Source organism: Dendrobates tinctorius, unplaced genomic scaffold (assembly GCF_039654945.1).
Source record: "Dendrobates tinctorius isolate UK_male_01 unplaced genomic scaffold, ASM3965494v1 ptg000208l, whole genome shotgun sequence".
Taxonomy (NCBI): domain Eukaryota; kingdom Metazoa; phylum Chordata; class Amphibia; order Anura; family Dendrobatidae; genus Dendrobates; species Dendrobates tinctorius.
The window spans coordinates 11,137,469-11,152,238 of NW_027361875.1; the positions used below are offsets into that span (position 1 = coordinate 11,137,469).

At 45.1% G+C, this 14,770-nt stretch overlaps 1 protein-coding gene across 5 annotated transcripts in view; it reads left to right on the forward strand.

Moving 5' to 3' along the window:
* RALGAPA1 (Ral GTPase activating protein catalytic subunit alpha 1) overlaps positions 1–14,770 on the forward strand; it is a 448,263-nt gene that overhangs the window by 335,402 nt on the left and 98,091 nt on the right. For all 5 annotated transcript variants that reach the window (XM_073554214.1, XM_073554210.1, XM_073554212.1 and 2 more), the window contains 2 exons: positions 6,439–6,562; positions 6,826–6,981. In XM_073554214.1, the coding sequence (XP_073410315.1) occupies positions 6,439–6,562; positions 6,826–6,981 (280 nt within the window). The remainder of the gene's footprint in view (positions 1–6,438; positions 6,563–6,825; positions 6,982–14,770) is intronic.

Here is a 14,770-nt window from a genome sequence, read left to right on the forward strand (position 1 = left end):
CTCACAGCTCTCAACCTCTGCGACACACAATGACGGTAACACCCTTGACCTGGTCTTTGTCTGGCTCTGCCCAATCTCCTACCTAAATAATTCACTGCTTCCCCTCTTGGACCACAACATCCTCGCCCACCCCTGCACACTCCTACCTACCACACATTCAGAAATCTAAAAGCCATTAACCCTCAGACACTTTCACACTCCCTACACTCATCACTGTCCCCCATCTCTTTTCTGTCCTGATCTGGCTGTACATCACTACAGCGAAACTCTTAGATGCAACCTTGACCAAGTAGCGCCCCTCACCCTCAGAACCTCCAAACACAGAGTAAAACAGCCCTGGCTCACATCGCAAACTTGACTTCTTCAGCGTTGCTCTAGAAGTGCTGAACGCCGATGGAGAAAAACTCGCACACCAGAAGACTTCATCCACTTCAAGTTTATGTTAAGAACCTATAACTCTGCCCTTCACCTCGCCAAACAGTCCTACTTCACCACCCTCATCTCATTAGCCAACAACCCCAAGAAACTTTTTGACACCTTTCACTCCCTCCTCAGGCCAAAAGCACAAGCCCCTGTCACAGACATTTGTGCGGATGACATGGCCTCCCACTTTATAGAGAAAATCGATAATATCCATCAGGAAATCCACTCTCAACCACCAATTGCTGTGACTCCCATCCCTCCCTGCATTTCCCCTGGCTCACTTTCCACATTTGATCCCATCACAGAAGAAGTCTCCAGACTCCTCTCCTCTTCTCATCCGACTACATGCACTACTGACCCCATTCGCTCACATCTCCAGTCTCTCTCCAGTCATCACAACTCACCTAACTACTATCTTTAATCTCTCCCTCTCCTTGGGCATTTTCCCATCCTCCTTCAAACACTCTATCCTTACTCCATTGCTAAAGAAACCCGCTCTCGACCCATCCTGCACAAAAAACTGCATACCAGTCTCCAATCTCCCCTTCATCGCTAAACTTTTGGAGCGCCTAGTCTACTCCCACCTTACCCATTACTTCTCCACTCACTCCCTGCTAGACCCTTCATAGTCCGGCTTCCGCCCACTACATTCGACAGAAACTGCACTCATCAAAGTGACCAACGACCTGCTGACAGCAAAATGTAACGGTGACCACTCTCTGCTCATTCTTCTCGACCTTTCTGCAGCTTTCAACACTGTTGACCACTGTCTCCTCCTCTCTAGGCTCCAGTCACTAGACATTAAGGACACTGCTCTCTCCTGGTTCTCTTTCTACCTTTCTGACCGCTCCTTCAGTGTCTTGTTCACTGGCTCCACTTCATCTCCTGTTCCTCTAGCTGTCGGGGTACCTCAGGGCTCAGTCCTTGGCCCCCTTCTCTTCTCTCTCTACACGGCCCCAATTGGACAGACTATTAGCAGATTTGGCTTTCAGTACCATCTTTATGCTGATGACACACAACTATACACGTCATCCCCGACCTTACCCCTGCGGTACTACAGAATGCTAGTGACTGTCTGTCCGCAGTCTCCAACATCATTTCCGCTCTCTATCTGAAGCTCAACCTCTCAAAAACTGAACTTCTGCTCCCACCCTCTACTATCCTCCCTAAATCTGAGATTTCCCTCTCCATGGGTGGCACCATAATAATACCTCGGCAGCAGGGTTTTATGTTTGACACCAATCTCTCCTTTACATCCCATATACAGTCTCTTGCCCGCTCTTGCCGCTTACACCTAAAGAACATCTCTAGAATCTGCCCTTTTCTCACCATGCAAACAAAAAAAACCCTCACTGTCGCATTGATCTACTCCCGCCTGGACTGCAATGCTCTATTAATTGGCCTCCCCGTTACTCGACTTTCCCCTCTCCATTCCATACTTAATGCAGCTGCCAGGGTTATCCATCTGGCTAATCGGTACTTGGATGCGTCCGCTCTTCGCCAATCATTACACTGGCTGCCCATTCATTATAGGATACAACTAAAACTACTTGTTCTCACCCACAAAGCTCTCCACAGTGCGGCACCCCCCTACATCTCCTCATTTCTGTCTATCGACCTAACCGACCGCTGCGCTCTGCAAACGACTTTCGACTAACCTCTGCACTAATCCATACCTTCCACTCCTGACTGCAAGATTTCTCCCGTGCTGCGCCAATCCTCTGGAATGCTCTACCCCATGAAATTAGGACTATCCACAATTTACACAGCTTTAGGCACTCCCTCATAACTCATTTGTTTAGAGCGGCCTATCATGTTCACTAATCAGTCATTTTATGTGTAATTGTGCATGTGTAGCCCATTCACTATCTCAATCTATCCCTCAAGATGGCTGGACCATCAATGTAAATACATCATTGTAAATACACACCTGTACCCTGTATCTCCCCCACCTCATTGTAGATTGTAAGCTCTCACGAGCAGGGTCGTCTCATTTTGCTTTATTTATTGTATTGTTAATGTTGTTACTTATGACTTGTGTTTTGAAACTGTTAAACTGTAAAGCGCTGTGGAATATGTTGGTGCTATATAAATAAAGATTTATTATTATTATTATTATGTACATAAAGTGCAGCACAGATTCATCTCATCTATGACTCCACAGCACTGCTTCACTACTGAGCATGTACCTGAAGTGCAGCACAGATTCATCTCAACTACGACTACACAGCACTGGTCACTACTGAGCATGTACATGAAGTGCAGCACAGATTCATCTCATCTATGACTCCACAGCACTGGTCACTACTGAGCATGTACAGTTGTGGCTAAAAGCATTGACACCCCTGCAATTCTGTCAGATAATACTCAGTTTCTTCCTGAAAATCATTGCAAACACAAATTCTTTGGTATTATTATCTTTATTTAATTTGTCTTAAATGAAAAAACACAAAAGAGAATGAAGCAAAAAGCAAAACATTGATCATTTCACACAAAACTCCAAAAATGGGCCAGACAAAAGTATTGGCACCCTCAGCCTAATACTTGGTTGCACAACCTTTAGCCAAAATAACTGCGACCAACCGCTTCCGGTAACCATCAATGAGTTTCTTACAATGCTCTGCTGGAATTTTAGACCATTCTTCTTTGGCAAACTGCTCCAGGTCCCTGATATTTGAAGGATGCCTTCTCCAAACTGCCATTTTTAGATCTCTCCACAGGTGTTCTATGGGATTCAGGTCTGGACTCATTGCTGGCCACCTTAGAAGTCTCCAGTGCTTTCTCTCAAACCATTTTCTAGTGCTTTTTGAAGTGTGTTTTGGGTCATTGTCCTGCTGGAAGACCCATGACCTCTGAGGGAGACCCAGCTTTCTCACACTGGGCCCTACACTATGCTGCAAAATTTGTTGGGAGTCTTCTGACTTCATAATGCCATGCACACGGTCAAGCAGTCCAGTGCCAGAGGCAGCAAAGCAACCCCAAAACATCAGGGAACCTCCGCCATGTTTGACTGTAGGGACCGTGTTCTTTGAATGCCTCTTTTTTTCTCCTGTAAACTCTATGTTGATGCCTTTGCCCAGAAAGCTCTACTTTTGTCTCATCTGACCAGAGAACATTCTTCCAAAACGTTTTAGGCTTTTTCATGTAAGTTTTGGCAAACTCCAGCCTGGCTTTATTATGTCTCGGGATAAGAAGTGGTGTCTTCCCAGGTCTCCTACCATACAGTCCCTTTTCATTCAGACACCGACGGATAGTACGGGTTGACACTGTTGTACCCTTGGACTGCAGGGCAGCTTGAACTTGTTTGGATGTTAGTCGAGGTTCTTTATCCAACATCCGCACAATCTTGCGTTGAAATCTCTTGTCAATTTTTCTTTTCTGTCCACATCTAGGAAGGTTAGCCACAGTTCAATGGGCTTTCAACTTCTTGATGACACTGCGCACGGTAGACACAGGAACATTCAGGTCTTTGGAGATGGACTTGTAGCCTTGAGATTGCTCATGCTTCCTCACAATTTGGTTTCTCAAGTCCTCAGACAGTTCTTTGGTCTTCTTTCTTTTCTCCATGCTCAATGTGGTACACACAAGGACACAGGACAGAGGTTGAGTCAACTTTAATCCATGTCAACTGGCTGCAAGTGTGATTTAGTTATTGCAAACACCTGTTAGGTGCCACAGGTAAGTTACAGGTGCTGTTAATTACACAAATTAGAGAAGCATCACATGATTTTTCGAACAGTGCCAATACTTTTGTCCACCCTCTTTTTTATGTTTGGTGTGGAATTATATCCAATTTGGCTTTAGGACAATTCTTTTTGTGTTTTTTCATTTAAGACAAATTAAATGAAAATACCAAAGCATTTGTGTTTGCAATCATTTTCAGGAAGAAACTGAGTATTATCTGACAGAATTGCAGGGGTGTCAATACTTTTGGCCACAACTGTACATAAAGTACAGCACAGATTCATCTAAACTACGACTCCACAGCACTGATCACTACTGAGCATGTACATAAAGGGCAGCACAGATTCATCTCATCTACGACTCCACAGCACTGGTCACTACTGAGCAAGTACATAAAGGGCAGCACAGATTCATCTCATCTACGACTCCACAGCACTGGTCACTACTGAGCATGTACATAAAGTGCTGCACAGATTCATCTCATCTACAACTCCACAGCACTAGTCACTACTGAGCATGTACATAAAGTGCAGTACAGAATCATCTCATCTACGACTCCACTGCACTGGTCTCTACTGAGCATGTACATAAAGTGCAGCACAGATTCATCTCATCTACGACTCCACAGCACTGGTCACTACTGAGCATGTACATAAAGTGCAGCACAGATTCATCTAAACTACGACTCCACAGCACTGATCACTACTGAGCATGTACATAAAGGGCAGCACAGATTCATCTCATCTACGACTCCACAGCACTGATCACTACTGAGCATGTACATAAAGTGCAGCACAGATTCATCTCATCTACAACTCCACAGCACTAGTCACTACTGAGCATGTACGTAAAGTGCAGTACAGAATCATCTCATCTACATCGCCACAGCACTGGTCACTACTGAGCGTGTACATAAAGTGCAGCACAGATTCATCTCATCTACGACTCCACAGCACTGGTCACTACTGAGCATGTACATAAAGTGCAGCAAAGAGTCTTCTCAACTAAAAGCCCAGACCCTTAGATCAGGAACAGAACAGACATTTATAGGACATTTCATAACTTTCCCAAGTTCTTATGAAAACATTTACAGCACATCCTGCATTGTACTGCTGTACCTACTTTATTATATATTTTAGGAGTCGGTCCATTTTATACCAACTTCACCAAAATGGACACAGACTCCGACTCACAGCCCAAAAATTCTTATCATTTACTACTTTTTTCGTAAAGAGAACTGGATGACAATCTTAACCCCTTTATGAACATTAATGCGCCATTTTTTAACCTGAAGAACAAGAGAACCGTGTCCTCCCATGAGTGAAAAAACAGCAGCGGTACACTATAGCCGACACCCTGCTGCATCGTCCATGATCAGTGTTAGTTCTGACTCCTAGAAGCAGCTCTCAATAGTGACAGCAGCATCTACGTGGTTAACAGAGTGAGGGGTCGCTCATTTTATTCCCATCAACACTCTGCAATCGCGATCATATGGTCACAATGGTTGCCATGGCAATCTGAGGCCAAGTAATGACAATTGGGGTCTGTGCCACACAGATGACGTCACGCTAGGCCAGTGAATCAAACACTGGAAGCTCAGGAAATTTGGGCAGCTCCTATCCACGGCCACAGATTTCTGACCTGGACCGAAGATGCGCAAAGTGATCAGCTTGTCTCTACCTATGACCATAGGAAATCTATTAGGTCATGCTCATACAAGATGAAGGAAAACATTCTATAAACTATCAGTGAATTTACAAGAAAAAAAATCTGTAGCGCATGTGATGATTTTCTTTGCAACTCAAATGTATGTTGCCTTTTTTTCCCTTAGGTTTTAAAGGGAACCTGTCAGCAGTTTTTTGCTATGTAATCTGAAAGCAGCATGTTGTAGAGGCAGAGTCCAGAGAGCCTGATTCCAGTGATGTGTCACTCAGCTGCTTGCTGTAGTTTTGATCGCATCCCTGTTTCTTCTGCTGTAAATGTAACAGTAGTCAGAATGCTGAGCTGGGTATAACCTTGCCCGCACCACTGATTGGCAGTCTACAAAGAAAGCTGCCAATCAAAGGTGAGGGCGGGGGTTACACAATTAACTGGACTGCCTGGCATGTGACACCTAGTCATGCATTAATAATCTCATGCTGATAAAACACTGATTGTACTGAAGCTACAGCACACAGCCTAATAAATAACCCATCCCCAGAATCAGGCTCTTTCCCCCTACATTGTGCTGCTTTCAAATTATGTAGTAAATACCTTCTGAAAATTCCCTTTAAAGAGTGCTCTATTTTGACTTTTTTCCCCTTTTATAATTTTTCCTTTTTTCTTTCTCAGCCGTGAAACCCACAAAATAGCGGTTTTCTACATTGCCGAAGGGCAGGAAGACAAGCGCTCAATACTCTCTAACACTAATGGCAGTCAGGATTATGAGGACTTTGTGGCTGGGCTTGGATGGGAGGTAGGTCTCCACTTTACACCTTAGTGTATCATCTTATAGAGTTTTCTACCTATATAGTCCTGGCCCTGATATGTATACCCATAGTGTGACATAATTTTTCTTCTCGCTATATTTTTATAATGCAGAGAATCTGACAATATATGATGTTGCCAAATGTGCACGATGAACCCGAGCAGAGTATTAGAAATCATTTTTTTTATGTTATCATTGCAAGAAAGCTCTATGGTAGACGGTTCGCCAAGTAATATATGATGTGTCTGCAGGTGAATCTGGCTAACCACTGCGGCTTCATGGGGGGGCTCCAGAGGAACAAGAGCACTGGGCTGAGCACCCCGTATTTTACCACTTCCGTTGTAGAAGTCATGTTTCATGTCTCCACTAGGATGCTTTGTGAGTCAGATGACTGTTTAACGAAAAAGGTAAGCGTGACGATACGTGACTTGAGTCCAGCTTTTATTGTTGAGTTAATAATAATAACTAGATGTGTATTTCCTGAAGAAAGTACAGATAGTGCTTTGAAATGGAGCCTGGGCTGCCCCTGCAAGACTTTCAACTCAGGATCCGTTTTAACTGTGGGTGCCTCTCAGGGGCCACTTTGGCCTGTGGGGCCCCTCAGGGTCTGATTTGGTGGGTAGGGCCCCTCAGGATCCGATTCGGTGGCCTGGGCTCCTCAGGGCTTGAATTGGTGGACGGGATCCCTCGGTCTGATTTTGTGGCCGGGGCCCCTTAGGGTCTGATTTTGTGGGTGGTGCCCTCTGGGTCCAATTTGGTGGGTGGTGCCCCTCAGGGTCCGGTTTGGTGGGCAGGGCCCCTCAGAGTCCAATTTGGTGGGCGGGGCCACTCTGGGTCCGATTTGGTGGGTGGGGCCACTCTGGGTCCTATTTGGTGGGCGGGGCCCCACAGAGTCCGATTTGGTGGGCGAGGCCACTCTGCGTCTGATTTCGTGGGCAGGGCCACTCTGGGTCCGATTGGTGGACGGGGGCTCATAGGGTCCGATTTGGTGGGCAGGGCCACTCTGGGTCCGATTTGGAGGCCTGGGTGGCTCAGCCTCCGATTTGTAGGCCAGGGTCGATCAGATTTGCATTTGTGCTTTGGGTTTTCACTTTAAGAGCTGATATTATCTGGCAGAAACTGTGTCCTGCTGGGGTCATGTAAAGTTCGTAGGCGTTGGCATAGTAACTGAGTCTGCCTGCGCATATCAATGAGCTTAACTGCCATTTGAATAGCGACTGCCCAATGTATTCCTATGGCAAAATTTTCCCATTGAAATGCATTGAGACAATGCATTCCAATTACGGGAAAAAACATTTTCAAACGCAAATTGCGCAAAAACTACAAATCCGATCGACACAAAAAATACTTAGCACACCACTCGTGGACACTGGCTTCGAAACGATGCCTCAACGGAGTCTGTGTGTGTAGTTCAGGCCGCATTAAATGCGGAAATCAACTGAATAATAAGAAGAATAAGTTAGTAACGTTCGGATTATAATATAGTGCTTTTTTCAAAGCACTATAATAAGAAGAAGAATAAGTTAGCAGCGTTCGGATTACATGATGGTGCTTTTTTCAAAGCACTATAATAAGTTAGCAGCGTTCGGATTACATGATAGTGCTTTCTTCAAAGCACTATAATAATCTTTATTTATATAGCGCAGCGCTTTACAGTTTAACAGTTCCAAACATAAGTCATAAGTAACAAGGTTAACAATACAATAATTAAAGCAAAATAAGACGACCCTGCTCGTGAGAGCTTACAATCTACAATGAGGTGGGGGAGATACAAAGTACAGGTGTGTATTTACAATGATGTATTTACAATGATGATCCAGCGATCTTGAGGGAGTGAGGGATGGATGGAGATAGTGAATGGGCTACAGATGCACACTTACACATAGAATAATAATAACAATAAATTTTATTTCTATAGCGCCGACATATTCCGCAGCACTTTACATTTCAGAGGGGATTTGTACAGACAATAGACATTACAGCATAACAATAATCACATAGATTATAACAAATACCAAGAGGAATGAGGGCCCTGCTCGCAAGCTTACAGTCTATGAGGAAAGAGGTAGACACGAAAGGTGGGTGGTAACAGTTGCCCTGATTGTATGCACCAGCCATAATGTTAAGTGTGTAACAGTACAGACACAGAGGGCTAATGGATGCATAAAGGATGTGGGAACATGATGCGGGGAACCTGGTTTTGGTAAAACTTTTGGCTGTGCTACACAGGGATAGATTAGGTTAATGTGTTGAGGCGATAGGCCAGTCTGAATAAATGCGTTTTCAGGGCATGCTTAAAATTGTGCGGATTGGGGACTAATCAAATTGACCTAGGAAGTGCATTCCAAAGATTTGGCGCAGCACGTGTAAAGTCTTGGAGACGGGAGTGGGAGGTTCTGATTATTGAGGATGCTAACCTCAGGTCAGCAGAACGGAGGGCGCGGGTAGGGTGGTATACTGAAACAAGGGAGGAGATGTAGGGTGGTGCTGAGCCATGGAGGGCTTTGTGGGTGAGGGTAATAAGTTTATACTGAATTCTGGAGTGGATGGGTAGCCAGTGTAATGACTGGCACAAGGTAGAGGCATCGGTGTAACGATTGGTGAGGAATATGATCCTGGCTGCAGCATTCAAGACCCAAGAGAATTAGCGTAGAGTAATGACCATTTGATTTAGCTGTTAGTAGATCATTAGAGACTTTAGTGAGGGCAGTTTCAATAGAGTGTAAAGAGCAGAAACCGGATTGGAGAGGGTCGAGGAGAGAGTTATCAAAGAGATAGCGGACAAGACGGGAGTGGACCAGGCGTTCCAGGAGTTTAGAGATGAAGGGAAGATTAGAGACAGGTCTATAGTTAGCGGCACAGTTTTGGTCGAGGGATGGTTTTTTAAGTAGTGGATGTATGACGGCATGCTTAAATGAGGAGGGAAAGATACCAGAAGAGAGAGAGGTTAAATATTTTAGTTAGGTGAGGGGTGACAACAGGGGAAAGGGACTGGAGGACGTGTGACGGAAATGGGTCACTGGTGCAAGTGGTTGGGCAAGAAGATGCAAGGAGCCTGCTTCTTGTGTGACTGGTTCAAAATCAGAGAGTGAGCTAGATGCAGTGGGGGAGGGAGGACAGTGCATGGTATGAGGTGATTGGGAGATAATATCCTGTCGAATCTGGTCAATTTTTTCTTTTAAGTAATTGGCCAGATTGTCAGCTCGGAGCTTCGTGGTTGGAGCCTGTACTCTTGGGTTGAGTAGAGAATGAAAAGTGTCAAAGAGACGTTTCGGGTTATTGGACAGTGAGGTGATGAGGTTGTTGAAATAGGTTTGTTTGGAGAGGTGAAGGTCAGTGTTGTATGTTATAAGCATAAACTTATAATGGATGAAATCTTGGTGTAGATTGGATTTTCTCCACAGACGTTCGGCGCACCTGGAGCACCGCTGCAGGAAACGTGTTTGCAGGGCTGCCAGGGTTGTCGCCGTCTGTGTTGTGGTGTTCTATTTATAGGGGGTGCAAATTCATCCAGGGCACTTTGAAGTGTTTCATTGTAATGCTTCAATGCAGAATCAGGACATGAGAGGGAGGAGATAGGGGCCAATAATGACTGCAAGTTCTTCATACGTTTCTGGGTGTTAATGGCCTGTATGTTTCTATAAGTATGGACAGTGGGGGTAACCTGAGCGGCCTGGCAGTTTTTGATAGAGAATGAAGGTTGTGGTCAGAGAGCGGGAGAGGGGAGTTTACAAAATCATCCACTGCACAAAGCCGAGGGAAGACCAAGTCGAGGGAGTTTCCGTCTTCATGCATTGGAGAATTAGTAAAAGGCGAAAGGCCAAACGAGGAGGTTAGAGATAAAAGGTGAGTAGCAGATGGGGAGAGGGGAAGAGCAATGGGGATGTTGAAATCTCCCATGATGAGGGTAGGGATGTCACAGGAGAGAAAATGTGGAAACCAAGTGGCAAAATGATCAAGGAACTGATGGGAGGGGCCAGGAGGACGATACGCCACTGCCACTCGCATGGAGAAGGGGGTGTAGAGTCTGACTGCATGGACCTCAAAAGAAGGGAAGTCTAGTGAGGGTAGTTGAGGGATAACCTGAAAGGTACGGTACATTTTGGTGATAGGAGCAGACCAACGCCTCCACCTGCTCTATTGTCTGATCTTGGGGTATGAGAGAAGTGTAGTCCCCCGTATGAAAGAGCAGCAGCAGCGGTAGTGTCTGACTGCTGGATCCAGGTTTCAGTAAGAGCCAGGAGGTTAAGAGAATTAGAAAGGAAAAAGTCATGAACGAAGGAGAGTTTGTTACACACTGAGCGAGAATTCCAAAGTGCACAATTAAGAGAGACAGATGGCATGCAAGCAATATTAATAAGACTAGAGGGGTTTCTGAGTGTAGCAGTTGGGGGGTTTGACTTTCTATAACATGGGGGACCAGGGTTGGGAGCAATGTCTCCTGCGACTACAAGGAGGATAGAAAGAGTGAGCAGATGGTTAAGTGATTTGTGAGAGCGTCTCTTATGTTGAATGGTGGAACTGACTGGATCTGTGCAATTTAACAATGTGAAAAGAGCGTGAGTGCTATACATAGGAGAGGAAAGGAGCGAGGTGCCGAAATGGATGGAGTGTAGAGAGTTAATGCCAGGGCGGTGGATGTGTGTGAATGCAGCAGCCAGGATATAAACTACACAAATGCATATGGTATATATTTGTTGTACTCCAAATGTACAGGGAGTAGATGTATATAAATGTCTTAGCTGTCTCCTGCCCTGTCTAACTGCCATGTTGTAACTGCCAGTACTTTGATACATGTACTTCGATTACATGAGCATAAGTGCTCCCCCAAGCTATGTCTGAATATATAGTAGGCTAAGGCTTAGATTTTTTTTTCTTTGTGCTCTCTCTCTCTTCTCGTTAATCAATCAAACTAAATTGAGACAGAAGGACCCAATAAAATGTTGTGGTCAGATAAACAGATGTCCAGCACTACATGGATCATAAAGCACTTTGAAAAGTTTCTTGACCTCACAACATAAGGGGACAAGCAGAGTAAGTTGAAATAACCATATACCAGATATAAGCTTGCATAGTTGAAAACACATATATAGTGTTCAGGATTAATTGCTTGCTGACATTGAATGGAGTGGAGAAACACAGGAGTTGATTCAGAGCAGAGATTGAAAGAGCTGGTTACCAGATATAAGCTTGCATAGTTGAAAACACATATATAGCATTCAGGATTAACTGCTTGCTGACATTGAATGGAGTGGAGAAACACAGGAGTTGATTCAAAGCAGAGATTGAAAGAGCTGGTTACCAGATATAAGCTTGCATAGTTGAAAACACATACAGTGGGGAAAAAAAGTATTTAGTCAGTCAGCAATAGTGCAAGTTCCACCACTTGAAAAGATGAGAGGCGTATGTAATTTACATCATAGGTAGACCTCAACTATGGGAGACAAACTGAGAAAAAAAAATCCAGAAAATCACATTGTCTGTTTTTTTTTCATTTTATTTGCATATTATGGTGGAAAATAAGTATTTGGTCAGAAACAAGCAATCAAGATTTCTGTCTCTCACAGACCTGTAACTTCTTCTTTAAGAGTCTCCTCTTTCCTCCACTCATTACCTGTAGTAATGGCACCTGTTTAAACTTGTTATCAGTATAAAAAGACACCTGTGCACACCCTCAAACAGTCTGACTCCAAACTCCACTATGGTGAAGACCAAAGAGCTGTCAAAGGACACCAGAAACAAAATTGTAGCCCTGCACCAGGCTGGGAAGACTGAATCTGCAATAGCCAACCAGCTTGGAGTGAAGAAATCAACTGTGGGAGCAATAATTAGAAAATGGAAGACATACAAGACCACTGATAATCTCCCTCGATCTGGTGCTCCGCGCAAAATCCCACCCCGTGGGGTCAGAATGATCACAAGAACGGTGAGCAAAAATCCCAGAACCACACGGGGGGACCTAGTGAATGAACTGCAGAGAGCTGGGACCAATGTAACAAGGCCTACCATAAGTAACACACTACGCCACCATGGACCCAGATCCTGCAGTGCCAGACGTGTCCCACTGCTTAAGCCTGTACAGGTCCGGGCCCGTCTGAAGTTTGCTAGAGAGCATTTGGATGATCCAGAGAAGTTTTGGGAGAATGTCCTATGGTCTGATGAAACCAAACTGGAACTGTTTGGTAGAAACACAACTTGTCGTGTTTGGAGAAAAAAGAATACTGAGTTGCATCCATCAAACACCATACCTACTGTAAAGCATGGTGGTGGAAACATCATGCTTTGGGGCTGTTTCTCTGCAAAGGGGCCAGGACGACTGATCCGGGTACATGAAAGAATGAATGGGGTCATGTATCGTGAGATTTTGAGTGCAAACCTCCTTCCATCAGCAAGGGCATTGAAGATGAAACGTGGCTGGGTCTTTCAACATGACAATGATCCAAAGCACACCGCCAGGGCAACGAAGGAGTGGCTTCGTAAGAAGCATTTCAAGGTCCTGGAGTGGCCAAGCCAGTCTCCAGATATCAACCCTATAGAAAACCTTTGGAGGGAGTTGAAAGTCCGTGTTGCCAAGCGAAAAGCCAAAAACATCACTGCTCTAGAGGAGATCTGCATGGAGGAATGGGCCAACATACCAACAACAGTGTGTGGCAACCTTGTGAAGACTTACAGAAAACGTTTGACCTCTGTCATTGCCAACAAAGGATATATCACAAAGTATTGAGATGAAATTTTGTTTCTGACCAAATACTTATTTTCCACCATAATATGCAAATAAAATGAAAAAAAAACAGACAATGTGATTTTCTAGATTTTTTTTTCTCAGTTTGTCTCCTATAGTTGAGGTCTACCTATGATGTAAATTACAGACGCCTCTCATCTTTTTAAGTGGTGGAACTTGCACTATTGCTGACTGACTAAATACTTTTTTGCCCCACTGTATATAGCATTCAGGATTAACTGCTTGCTGACATTGAATGGAGTGGAGAAACACAGGAGTTGATTCAGAGCAGAGATTGAAAGAGCTGGTTACCAGATATAAGCTTGCATAGTTGAAAACACATATATAGTATTCAGGATTATCTGCTTGCTGACATTGAATGGAGTGGAGAAACACAGGAGTTGATTCAGAGCAGAGATTGAAAGAGCTGGTTACCATCTCCCAAATTTTGGTTGGCCCACAGATTTTGTATATCTCCCGTCAGAATAGTCTGTAGTCAACAGTCCACGCTCATCCAGATGACAGATAAAACAACCAAAGCCCATGTATTCATCATCAACAGTCCTTAAGAAAGTTCCTTATATCCAGATGACAGATCCTTCAACCGTAGCAGGGGTACTAGCCCAGCTGTCAACTGATCTCCAAACTCCATAGGTCATCCATCCATGGACTCCTAGTGAACGTGATAGGCCGCTCTGAACAAATGTGTTTTGAGGGAGCGCCTGAAACTATGCAAATTATGGATAGTCCTAATTTCTTGGGGTAGAGCATTCTAGAGGATTGGCGCAGCACGGAAGAAGTCTTGGAGTCAGGAGTGGGGGGTACGGATTAGTGCAGAGGTTAGTTGAAAGTCATTTGCAGAGCGCAGCGGTCGGTTACGCTGATAGACAGAAATGAGGGAGGAGATGTAGGGGGGTGCTGCACTGTGGAGAGCTTTGTGGGTGAGAACAAGTACTTTGAATTGGATCCTATAATGAATCGGCAGCCAATGTAAGGACTGGCGAAGAGCGGACGTGTCCGAGTACCAATTAGCCAGATGGACGATCCTGGCAGCTGCAATAAGTATGGACTGGAGAGGGGATAGTCGACTAACGGGGAGGCCAATTAATAGAGCGTTGCAGTAATCAGGGCGGGAGTGGATCAATGTGACAGTGAGGGTTTTTGTTGTTTCCATGGTGAGAAACTGGTGGCTGGCTCAGTCCCGATATCACCATCAGCGCATGCTCCGTCGCCGGCGGCTGTCGCCATATTGCCGGAGCCAGCCAATACAGAGGGAACCGAGAGGGAGCCCGGGGCTCTGGCCTGTCGCAAAATGTCGGCAGAGCCCCGGGATGGGAACCGGAGACACCGCTGGGCACGTGGAGACACGGCTGGGCACCCGGGGACACCCACAGTGCCGACGGACACCCGGAGACACCCGGACACCCCTGCGGCCTACACCCGGTAAATGTCGGCAGAGCCCTGGGCTGCTGCAC